General features: G+C 34.5%; 1 protein-coding gene across 1 annotated transcript in view; it reads right to left on the bottom strand.

The window, feature by feature from the left end:
- MS3_00004447 (uncharacterized protein) overlaps positions 1 to 12,514 on the bottom strand; it is a 176,635-nt gene that overhangs the window by 99,272 nt on the left and 64,849 nt on the right. The window contains exons 23-29 of the mRNA XM_051212367.1: positions 10,431 to 10,584; positions 8,496 to 8,617; positions 7,701 to 7,856; positions 6,608 to 6,742; positions 4,757 to 5,107; positions 2,393 to 2,511; positions 544 to 706 (exon numbers count right to left, since the gene is read on the bottom strand). Of these exons, the coding sequence (XP_051072546.1) occupies positions 544 to 706; positions 2,393 to 2,511; positions 4,757 to 5,107; positions 6,608 to 6,742; positions 7,701 to 7,856; positions 8,496 to 8,617; positions 10,431 to 10,584 (1,200 nt within the window). The remainder of the gene's footprint in view (positions 1 to 543; positions 707 to 2,392; positions 2,512 to 4,756; positions 5,108 to 6,607; positions 6,743 to 7,700; positions 7,857 to 8,495; positions 8,618 to 10,430; positions 10,585 to 12,514) is intronic.

The raw sequence follows: 12,514 nt of genomic DNA, 5'->3' as shown, positions 1-12,514 counted from the left end.
GGGAGATTGATAATGATGTTTAACCAATAATACGAACAGAAATAATAATAATAATAATAATAATAATAATAATAATTCACTTGGTATTGTTTGACTTGTATCTTCCCATTCAGGTTTAAGACTGAAATTGATCAGTCTGTTATTGGCATATGTGCATACTGTGCGTATGCCTCGACATTGACTTAATTCACAAGCTATTTGTAAGCAATGATGGATAGTGGCTAGCAGTGGAATCCAGGATGCGCGTTTCGTCCTATTTGGGACTCGAACCCACTACCATTCGCTTCAAACGCCACTCAGCTACTGAGTCCTGATAGCCACTTACTTGTGCAATGGGGTGAATTTGAATTCACTTGGTATTGCTTGGCTAGTATCTTCTGATTGATAATAATAATACAAAGATTTATGAATAAAGATAACAGAGACAGGGAGAACGGCTACCCTAGAAAGTTTGTAATTAAATATGATATAATGATTCATTATATCTAGATTTATAGTTTTGGAGAAATAGAGAAAAAAACTGTAACTGAAATATTAACTTACATACTAAAGTTGGATCAAATATTCGTTTAATTTCACCAGCTTTATTTTTACCAATACAAATATAACGTGTTATTATACCATAATCGACATTTGGTAAAATTAATTGTCTACCATTTAAACGTTGTTGTATATTACGATCACCTGGACCACTAGTTGGTAGTTCCTTAATATTTTAAAAAGAAAAATCAAGAAAAAACATTTGAGTAGAAACGCAAATAACTACAGTTCCGAAAACTAACATAACTAAACAGAAGCCTTAGATGGTGGTTGGAGGTAGTCGACAGGAAATCCTGGGCCCAGGTTCCGTGCTGCTTGGCACTCGTCAGTAAAGTGTACCTATAATGTTGAGGGAACTGGTGCTCCCTGACGGATTCGATCCCATGCCACCTAGCTTCACAGTCAGAGACGTTACTACTGAGCTACCCGGGACACGACCAACCACCACCCAGTGATCAATCAATTGTGATTACATCTCAGTCCTACAGGAGGTTGGTCACGGCCCAGATAGCTCAGTGGTGACGTCTCTGACTGTGAAGCTGGGTGACATGGGATCGAATCCGTCAGGGAGCACCAGTCCACTCAAGATTATAGGTACACCTTGTTGACGAGTACCGAGTAGCACGAAACCCGTGTCCAGGGTTTACTGTTGACTATCTCCAACCACCATCTAATCTCACAATAGTGCACGCAGTGTCGAGCCACCTAGACTGGTGGCTACATTGCATCATGGTCAATAGCATTCGATCTGCACTAATAATAAAGACTTGACACACATGACATTGGTCAACAATCAGTGATCAATCAGTTGTGATTAGAGAGAAACCTTTTCTTCATTTAGTAATGATAACTGCTTAGAATAATTTCCAATGTAATAGATTACTCAACATAAGATTGTTCTCATTTTCAGTGTGATTTTTTATCCAATATGATATTCTTTTTATTAAATTAACATAAATCATGTGCTAGTATAATATGCACCATGTGATTTTGTTGTAATCCTGGCCATTTTGTAAGAATTACTATCAGAAAGGTTTTTTTGGATATTATAGTAATTTAATAGTTGAATTCATGAATCAATCCAAGCTAAACCACCATGGTAAACCTGTAATCACTGACCGGCCTTTTCGTCCTAGTGTGGGATTCCTCTGCAGTGAGCATCCACGATCTCGCATCGCGGTATTTGAATTTAGGACCTATCAGTTGAAGTTAGACATTAAAACCGTTGGATGCCGGCTGGCCCAATGGCCTAGAGGTTGAGTGTTTGCACGCGAGACTGGTAGGTACTGGGTTAGAGTCTCGCGGGCGGGATTATGGATGCACACTTCTGAGGAGTCTCATAATAGGACGAAGTGGCCGTCCAGTGCTTTCAGGTTTTTCATTGTGATCTAGCTTTATTTGAATCATGAAGTCAAACACTTTTCTAATTAATAATATAATTGGGTGTAGTTCTTGGATAGGGTTGTGTTTTATTTAAATGAACAAATTTTCACTTTGGTGATTCACTAGTTCAAACCTCATTTTTGTGTTCATAACAAGTATAACCATTCTCTCATTTTACCATAAACTTAAAGCCCTCTTTCTTATTCTACAGCCACGTGTTCGTAGCCTCTTTATTCTCTTCGTTAGGTATATAGTCATCTTACATACCGCTCCCCTATATTTTATTTCTACGCTTAATATCCTTTGTCTAGTTACGTAAGCTAATACTATCACTGTTATTAGTCAGTAGTTTTCTTCTCGTTTAATAGTAATATCTTGAAAATTAAAGTACATCTTGATGTTCAGTACTTTTTGTTTATTAGCTCATTGGAACTTGTATCTTTTGTAATCAGAAAAAAATGTAACTTACATATTCCCAACGAATTTCAGGTTCTGGATGTCCAGTAACATTACACCATAAATGATTTGATTTGCCTCTCTCTAATATTGGTGATTCATGATCCAAACCATCAAGAAATCTTGGAGAAGCTAAAGACAAGTTAGAGGAAAAGATTTGTGATAATTTATTTGTTAAATGATATCTTTTTTTCTTCATTATCTCTTTCCTTACTAGTAAAGAGAACTTTAAGTACTAAACTGATATACATTTTTGTTCAAGTTCTGTTGAAATGATCTTGGAGAGTTATATCTAAACCTATTTATGACTCACTTATGTGCTTACGACTGTAACCCCTCATGGAGGAGCATAGGCCACCTAACATGATTCGTCATTCAACTCACGATTAGACGCTGCAAATTTAGACGAATAAATGAATCTGTTTAATCTGAGGATCGATTTCTCCCTTAAAAAGTGTGTTTAGGATATTCGCTTTACAAACAGCAGTTTCTCATTGTAAACACAATTTTATCGTAGTTAGTAATGTAATAAACAAGAACATGAGTGGAGACAATCGAATGTATTTGAATACGGAATTACAGAACATCTCACTAAAATCTGAGAACTATATAGTAAATAGTTAATTTGCAAAATATCAATCCGTTGTCTCAAACGTGACTTTTCCTTTTGCAAATATCAGTCCATCGTCTCAGATTTTATTGTTCACATATTTTCATACCAATTGCTGTTCGTTCCTCTTCTTTCTCTCTCGATCTTCCATTGAAATACAATCTATGCCTGACCGTCACTATATGCTACTTATGCGGATATAAGTAGCTCACACCACAGTAGCGTAGGTTTCTTTTCAGATATACAAAGGTTAACATTTTATTCTTTGTAAAATAATGTGCGAATTAAATGAACTTTGTTTTTTCCCCAGAGATTCATTAAATAGATTATTCATGATAAGTATTTGAGAATAATATATAGATAGTTCTAGTATAATGACTACTAGAGTAAAAATAAATTAGAAACAGTGGAGAAGATTTGTAGCTTATGCGAATGATTTTGATGGAGATTTGTTCTCTGAACTGGATGGTTTGATCGTGGAGCTTTCATCGTTCTTCTGAACGACATCATCTGCACAGACTTTAGATAGAAGTGAAGCGTTCGAATTTCTCCATATATGGTTCACAGCTTGTCCTGTACATCTCGATGTTGATTGGTTCTTGTTCAAAAGAACAATGAAAGCTCCAAGACCAAACCATCCAGCTCAAAGAACAAAACTTCATCAAAATAGATTAGAAACAAATCTTCTAGCATTATCCTACCTAGTTGTCAAAAGATTTGAGAAAGTTAGTCAGTAGTTCAATTCCTTGAGGATTTCGTGAACACTAGTTATTGAATCACCGGAATTCTCATTTCAAGCCACTTATAAAGTTAAATAAAGTCATTTCAAGTAAATAAGAATCAAGAAGTCGTTAACAATTTTAGCAAACCATCGATTCTTGCTTATCTTTGAACATAAAAACATGCTCAGCTTTTCATTCTAGCGTATTCTTAACCCCTTTTCGTCCTTACTCAACAATCTATTTTTATTGGTCATTTAATTATGTGATATACGGTAGTAAAAGTAAAGTATGATTAGTTGTTGAGCATGAACAAACAACCACAGCTTACGAACTGTTAAATATGTGATTTCTTTACTCATCATTGATTTCTACTCTGGACTCACTGTATGTGACTACTTTTAACTGTACCGAATGAAGTATCCTCTAGTGTTAATCTGGTTCTTTATTTTAGGTCACGAATCCTGATTCTGATGTAACGTGATTGGTCTTATTAACGTATTAAAGTATTATCGTAATATGTGTAGCAGGAGAAAATAATGTAAACCATCCGTTACATCATTATGTTTTCATATTTATTAATTGCATAATTATCTCTTTTTCTGTTGGGAAGATCCCGAAAATTCCTCCGAAAAAGCCTAGAAAGATTCTATAAATGCTGAGAAATCCCTTATCCAATCAACATCCAATAGAAGTTTTGCTGGAAACATCTAGAAAGTGAGAAGTTACATGTTGCATTCCTGATTGGATGATTATCTATACTGCTACTATATTAAGTAGCGTCCCTGAATTTTCCAGAAGCTTAAAGTCATCTAAAATGCTATAAATACCATAGATTTTCTGTACATAAACGAATCTTCAAAGTAAACTGTTTCTTCCATATTTCGAAGCCTTTTCTCTCGTCTTCAAATTGTTGTTGTGTAGTTTTAGTCTGGGAGCTACTAAATGAGCTTAGGTAGTTGCCGAATCTACCATTCAAGTAGAAGATTTATCACTTTCATGAATTGTAATCTTAATTTTTCATTATACCTTATACAAAACTACTTACATGAAACTTCAACTTCTACATCCAATCTATCTTCACCGACTGGATTACTAGCCACACATGTAAATCTTCCAGCATCATGTGTTTGAATACCTCGAATTAAAAGTAATCTCCCTTGATCATGAAGTTCATAACGGCTACTTAGATTTGTTATATCTATACTTGGTGTTGAAAAATCATTTCCTTCAATGGATGACATAGTTAAAACATGAAGACTTAATGGTGTATCATCTTTTAACCATTGATAAACTGGTTCCGGATTTGCTGTAGCTAAACATTGTAAACGTAATTCTTGACCATCATTCACATTTACTTTAGATGGTGAAGATGAATGTCTCAATATACCAGGAGATGCTGTGAAACGAATAAAGAGTTTGATAATTATCAATAAAAAAATTCGTGGAGCTGATTATGAAAGAAAGTACATTCATGTAACTCATGTCTGTTGAGTAACAATCATTAACACAGTTTACAAAACTTTCATTAATCTTGTAGTATCTGTTATTATGTTAAGCCCATATAAAGGCCAATCTACTCATTCTACTTGAGTCACATTCTCACCTTGCTAATTATTCGCTTATCAATCTTGATTGCTTTTATATGAGCGCATGTGTGTGTACATTTCTTATCCCATTACTCATCACACGTCTGTAGCCTATTTTTGTGGGACTATAAATATTGATTAACGATTGACTAAATGTACTTGGCTTATCCGCCATCTCCATTGTGCGTCGTTTCCCTTCTCTCTATTATTCCATTCGCTTCATATACAAAATATATGTATTGAAAAATCGTTTCTCGTTATTTGACTTATTTAATTCCGTTATTGACTAGCACTATTGAAGTCGATGATTATATACGAGGATATGCGGCATTTACATTTCAACAGCAATCACTCAATAACAATCGTTCATACGATCTGATTGGAGTCAGATCATGGGCCACTAAAATGGTGAGCCCGTCGACAACATCATCCGATCTAAATGACGACAAAATAAAGGGCCCCACAAAAATCTGACCATAAGTTTTAAAACAAAAAGTCGTTTAACCTATTTAGAGGTAACTTATACACTTTTTCGAAAATATTAAAATACATCCCCATCACAATAATTTAATGAAACACTTATTGGACTATAAATTCTAATCTAAGAAATATTCAGCTTCATTCTACTCTATTTGGCAAACCAATTCTACTTTCACTATCATATAATATTTGTCAGTTATTCAGTAACAACGTAGAACTTCGTACGAATGTACATCAGTTCGAGTTGCCATCACCACATTAGCACAGAGATGCAGTTGTCAATTCAAATCCCGTAGTGGTAGAGGTAGTAAAAGTATAAGCAGTAATCGGAAACATTACGGTTTGAAGATGTTATTTACGGAGTATAATTCAGTGAAATAAATTTGGAAAGAGAAAAAAGAGACAAGGAGGATTCAGGAGATTAGAATTTGGGAGAACACAAAGAGTGGATGCACCTGCGCCATTGCAAACGATTCTGAGCCATGTCATTCAGGGTCTCTAACCATCGGTTGCTATCATCTCGCGGTCCCCAATGAGGTAGTCTACACCTACCAACATGACTCAGTCCACTTGTCAGTGACTTCATGGACTTGTGCCATGTTTTGGTTTGGCCGCCTCTAGCTTTCTTCCAACCTACACCTATACCATTAAGCATCGCAAGTCGGGGCAGTCGGTAGTTGGGCATACGTAACACGTGTCCCAGCCATCTCAACTGACGAAGTTTCACTACGTCATCAATTGATTGGCCATCATTACCTAGTACATGTTACATGTGTGTGCGCGTGTGTGAGTTGAACCAATGGTTTATTAATCTACTCAAATTTACTTACATGTTACTTCCAGTGTATAATGATAATTCCAAGATCCAGGTATGTTAACTGCTAAACATTTGAATTGACCTTGATCTTCAAGACGAACATTAAGAATCGTCAAAGCTGAACCATCAGAACTAATTGAAAAACGATCTAATAAATGAATGAAATATGAAGGTTCAAAAAATGTCAGTAATAAAATTAAAATTTCATTAAACATTCATTTATTAATCACAGAAATCTTGATCATATTTTCACCTAGACCTGTGAATGATCCACTTTGTTGTATTTTATAAACTTTTCTCCCTAATTTTTGAAACTGTTTGAAGGTTCAATAAAGACGAATTAATCAGAAGTACGATTTCCAAACAGTTATGGCAATACCAACCGCTTTTGTGATACAATTGTTTATTAACAGCTGTCTATGCAAAATACTTCGGATCCGTTGACCAGACACTATTAGCAACAACCTATAGTGGGCGAGAACAAACCAGATGCCAGAGGAGGAAGAAATCTGGAAGAAGCGCTGGGAGTGGATGGGACACAAATTGAGAAAAGCACCCAAATGCGTCACAAGACAAGCCTTCACATGGAATCCTCAAAGCCAAAAGAGAAGAGGAAGATCAAAGAACACATTACGCTGAGAAATGGAGACAGGAATGAGAATAATGAACAAAAATTGGATAGAACTGAAAAAGAAGTCCCAGGACAGAGTGTGTTGAAGAATGCTGATCGGCGGCCCATGCTCGATTGTAAGTAAGAGGCGTAAGTAAGTAATTAAATAAAGAAGTACACAATGTGAAAGCCACGCTGGATAATAAACGTTTTACGTAAATACATTACATGATTGTGATAACCTCCGTCTCCTCATCGCATTATCTAAATTTATCAAAGCTGCTAATTGTTTGAAATGACAACTTATTGTGCTGAATAGAACTATCATTATTATTATCATTATTACTATCGTTATTACTATTATTATTATTATTATTATTATTATTATTATTATTATTATTATTATCATTATTATTATATTTAGACGACTAAGTTGGAATCAAATGGTGCATATATGGTGCTAAAAGTAATCACTGAAACAAACTCTATTGCTTACCTTGTGGCATAACACTATAAATATCTTCTTCATCTTTAAACCATTTAATCTGTGCTGGTGGATTTGAACTCATAACACATGTGAATGTGATATTCCCACCCATTTGTATTGTTCTAATTGTAAGATTTTGTGCCATATTCCTTTCACCAGTTGGTTCTTAATGGTTACATTTTAATAAAAAACAAATGAAATGTTTAATACAAATGGGTAGATAGAATAAACATTAAGAATAAAAAAAATGGATAGTGGTTAGTAGAGGAATCCAGGACGCGCGTTTCGTCCTATTTGGGACTCGTCAGTTGGATGAACCTTAAGAAATATTTACTGAAATTCAGAAGCTTAATAATGACAACTTTACAATACGGAATACTCTAATTGTACTGTCAGTTTGTGAGACATTGATAAGTAATTTATATGTACACTAGAGATCTATGCAACCATAGAATAAAATATTAATTTATCATTAGACCAGCATTTTCTTATGTAGTAATTCTCTTTAAAATAATCTTGTTACCTGTGTATATAACAATATAGAATGATAGTTTTTCTGTAAGGCTTCCACAAAGCTTTTTAACAACAACTAATCAACAGTTTAGTATTAATTAACAAATTAGTGTCCGGTAATCAACAATGTTCGACATTGAATACTATCTATAACACTCAACTAGTGATTAGTAGTTTGAAAAATCTGTTGAAAATATTCAACTACTGAAATTAATTCAGTAGCATAAATCTTCGCTGAGTACACTATCACTATAATCATGACTACTGTTTAAAAAAATTAATATAACTTACCAAAAACAGTTAGAATAGTTAGTGCTTGGGCTATTCCTGCTTCGTTTTCTGCAATACATTCATATTCTCCACCTTGATAAGGTCTTGCTGATAAAAGCATTAAATTTTTTGGACCAACTAAGCTAAAATTAAAGGAATATGACACTAGTAATATACCTGTTTTCAGAAATATTTCATAATAAATAAGGCAAGTTTATGTTTATCATTACTAACCTTGATAAATTCCTCATAAACAATGAGAATATAATTTATTGACGAACCAAGCAGGTATAATATAATAGGACTCGAGTTTTGGCGCGAAATCAACTCATTCATTTGGATAAATTAACTTTTGGTATTATTGATGACGTCAGGTCGTTATGATAGTCATAAATCTGATTCGTAACCGTAATCATCAACTGAAAATCATGATTTTAATCACCTACAATGTTTCATAACACTCATTCGGTCCTAGTTATTAGGTCGACACTCTCAAGGTCAGTGTAGTGTCGCTCAAAGGTCGTCCATAAATTATAGTCTCACCACTAATTGCATAACACATAACATTAGCTAGACCGCTAAGACTTGGAAAGTCTAAGAGGCATACAATTAGTACTTTAAAATGGTTCTTGATACGTTAGATGTATTTGTGATTCCTTTTTCAAGGTCAAAGTATGTTCAAACAATATTCAGTTAAACAGTTTCTTAAATATTATCATTTAATTTGAAATTAAATTTTCATTACTATCTGATAACAGGACAATTATGACTGAAAACCAAGAAATAGTAAATGGCTACATAACGCTATATTACAAATCGATTTCATCCCAAAAATAGAGTACTAGATTCATTATCCAACTCCGCCTGGAGTCCCTCTGAGGCTACTGCCGGTTGCAAGCCCGGATAGAAGAGGAGGATTGGCCATTGGGTTAGCGACCTCAACCCATAGAAAACTGACTTGCTAAAAAGATGCTAACCAGAAAAAATTACTCAGATTTATCATTTACGAGGCAAACCCTAACTTAGAATCCTGAAGGGAAGCGGAAAAGAGGAAGTTCAAAGAACATATTAAGTCGGGAAATAGAAGCAGATATGAAAAGGAAGAATAACAACTGAAAAGAGCTGGAAAGAATTACTCAGGAGAGGGTTGGATGGAGAGTACTGGTAAGCGGCGTATGCTCCTCCATGAGGAGTAACAGAAGTAAGTAAGTATGATTCATTATCAATCACTGAATAGTATTCTACTCTCACAGATGACTGAAAATAGTTCACGTTGTTCTTTTGATGAGACTTAAACAGAAGTATTACTCCACAGATACTTTTGCAAACATGAAAAACTGTCAGTTTATTTTCCAATTCATTTCCAAGATTTAGTTGATCTAGAAACTGTAGGTGATGTCAGTAATGAATAGGCTTCGAAATGATCATACACTCTCTAAACTCTTTAAACATTTACTAAAATCATTTTATATTGTAATAAATACATTACCCTGATAATAATTTTTGATAAAAAGCTCATATTATAAAATAGTCTTCATATATAATGTGTCATTTTAGTGAACCAAAACAACAATGAGAACAACCAAATGTATTTGAACACAAGATTTTACAGAATATCTTAGTAAAATCTGAGAACTATACAGTACATAATTCATTTGCAAAATGTCAATCAATCGTCTTAGACTTCGTTGTTCTTTTAATTCCGTATTTATCATTCTATGTTCTCATTCACTTTTCTTTGATCTTCTTAACCTTCTGCTTCGAAGTATTTCATTTTTGATTGATAAATACATACTACTTATATCTGTCGATATCAGTAGCACACACTACATCATATTAATTATTTTTCAACCAAATATTTACTTAACTACTTTTTTTAAAGAGTTATATGGTCAAAATTGAAATGGAAGTATTATTCAAACAAAGAGAGAGAGAGAGAGAGAGTTGTTCACTTACCGATAACCTGGATCATTGTGTAAATCAAGTGGTTTCCCCTTAAATAACCATGTAATATTCGGTGGTGGACTGCCTGTAGCTTCACATGTTAATGTTATTGTATTATTGACAAATACAACAGCTTTTTCATTTAAACTATCTATTCGAGGCTTTTCTAATCACATAAATGGTACATAAAAATGAAATGAAAATAGAATTCAATTTAATAAAATGAAGGTTGATGGAGATTGTAGCAATTAATTATTGATTTATTTTATTTTAATAGTTGAATTCACGAATCGATTTAAGGTAAACCATCATTGAAAACCTGAGAGTAATGGACGGCTATTTCGTAATAGTATGGGACTCCTCAGCATTGTGCATCTAGGACTCCTCACGAGGGACTTGAACCTAGAACATTCGGCCTCGCGCGAGAACATGTAAGAAAATAAATTACTTATATTTTTCATCATGTTCAGGGTCTAAATTCTTTTTTGAATTTAGTGTTCCTCATATTTAACATATTTTTAATGAGCATGTGCTTTGTCTCAAGTAAATAAATTCTTTCACTCATTTAAACTTTAGATAATAAGCTTCTAAACGTTTCATTTCAGTGATTTCACATAATCATTGGTACAATGAGGCAACAAATACATATGTACCACATAAATCATTCGATCTGTGTGAGAGCTGGGATACTGCCGTGGTGCCCAAGTCGAAACAGTTGGTTTTCTTAGTGGGCCATAGCTGTAGCCTTTGACCCAAAGGTCAAATCCACCAGGGAATGGAGCACCGTCAGATGTTGCAGTCCTATGGTAGCCGGTGACCAACAATAGGTCTATACACCATTTGTTACTTCAGGATACTGGAACTCATGTGCACCAATGGTTTGGAATCAGGGTTTCCCAACTACCCTAGATGGACCCTCCGTATCCAGCATCCCGGTTAAAGCTCCGGAGTTTCACTCTTCGTCCTCTCAATTTCGTAAACAACACCCCCACGACGAGAAGGTGGTGAGTAGGACTTCCCTGAGATTGGTTGTATGCACGTGGCCATGTGAGAGCATTTCGAAAAGGAGAGCGGACTCTTCCCACCCTCGGCCGTACCAGGGCATTTGGGGGTAAAGTACGGGCCCAGCCGGGATTACAGTCAGTGAAATAAACCATGTGAGTAAAACGCGCTGTACGAAAAATATTATGTTGTACTATTTGAGATAGTAGTAATGATAGTAATAATTATAGTCATGAGAATATCATAATATAAGCCAACTGCACTCATTTTAACGATCCTCACTTCTCTGTTTATGATAAATTTGTAAAACCAATCTCTTTACCATGGCCATCAAAGGTGATATCACTTAAGTGGGTTATAAAAACTTATTCCTTTCTTTCCTACTAATATTTTCTAAGTTTTGGTTGTCTTTTAGCTGTTGCATAACTGTTACATTATCATTATTAATGCTTAGGTAACCGTTGTAAGATTTATTAACAAAATTTTATCAGTTCTCATTCATTGTTATGTAATCTATTTTGATGGAGTTTTGTTCTCTAAACTGGATGGTTTGGTCATGAAGATTTCATCATTCTTTCGAACAACATCATCAGCACAAACGTCAGGTAGAAGTGAAGTGTTCGAATTTCTCCACATGTGATTCTTGTTGACTTTAAACCTGTCATTGTTTACTTCTTTGTTTTTGTTGTATCTCCGATTGTTGTATTGGACAATCTGTGAATCACATGTGCAGAAATCCGAACACTTCACTTCTAACTGAAGTTTGTGTTGATGATGTCGATCAGAAGAACGATGAAATCTCTACGACCAAACCATTCAGCTCAGAGAACAAAACTCCATCAAAATCACCCACCATCTTATGTAATCTACAAATCACATAACTGCATGTTGTGATTCATTGAATAATGAATTTGATTATTAGTTACCTTATTCATAGCTTCATTTCATTACTTTGTTAAGTCGTTCTCAATTATATTCAATACAGTTTTGAATTTTATTAATATAGGGGTTTATTGAAGATTGAACAATCTTCAACATTCACATAGAAAACTGGTCTTAGTTAACTCACGAGTGAAATCCTGAAAGCACTAAAC

Source organism: Schistosoma haematobium, chromosome ZW, assembly GCF_000699445.3.
Source record: "Schistosoma haematobium chromosome ZW, whole genome shotgun sequence".
In the NCBI taxonomy this organism is placed as follows: Eukaryota; Metazoa; Platyhelminthes; class Trematoda; order Strigeidida; family Schistosomatidae; genus Schistosoma; species Schistosoma haematobium.
This window is presented reverse-complemented; position numbering and strand designations above follow the sequence as displayed.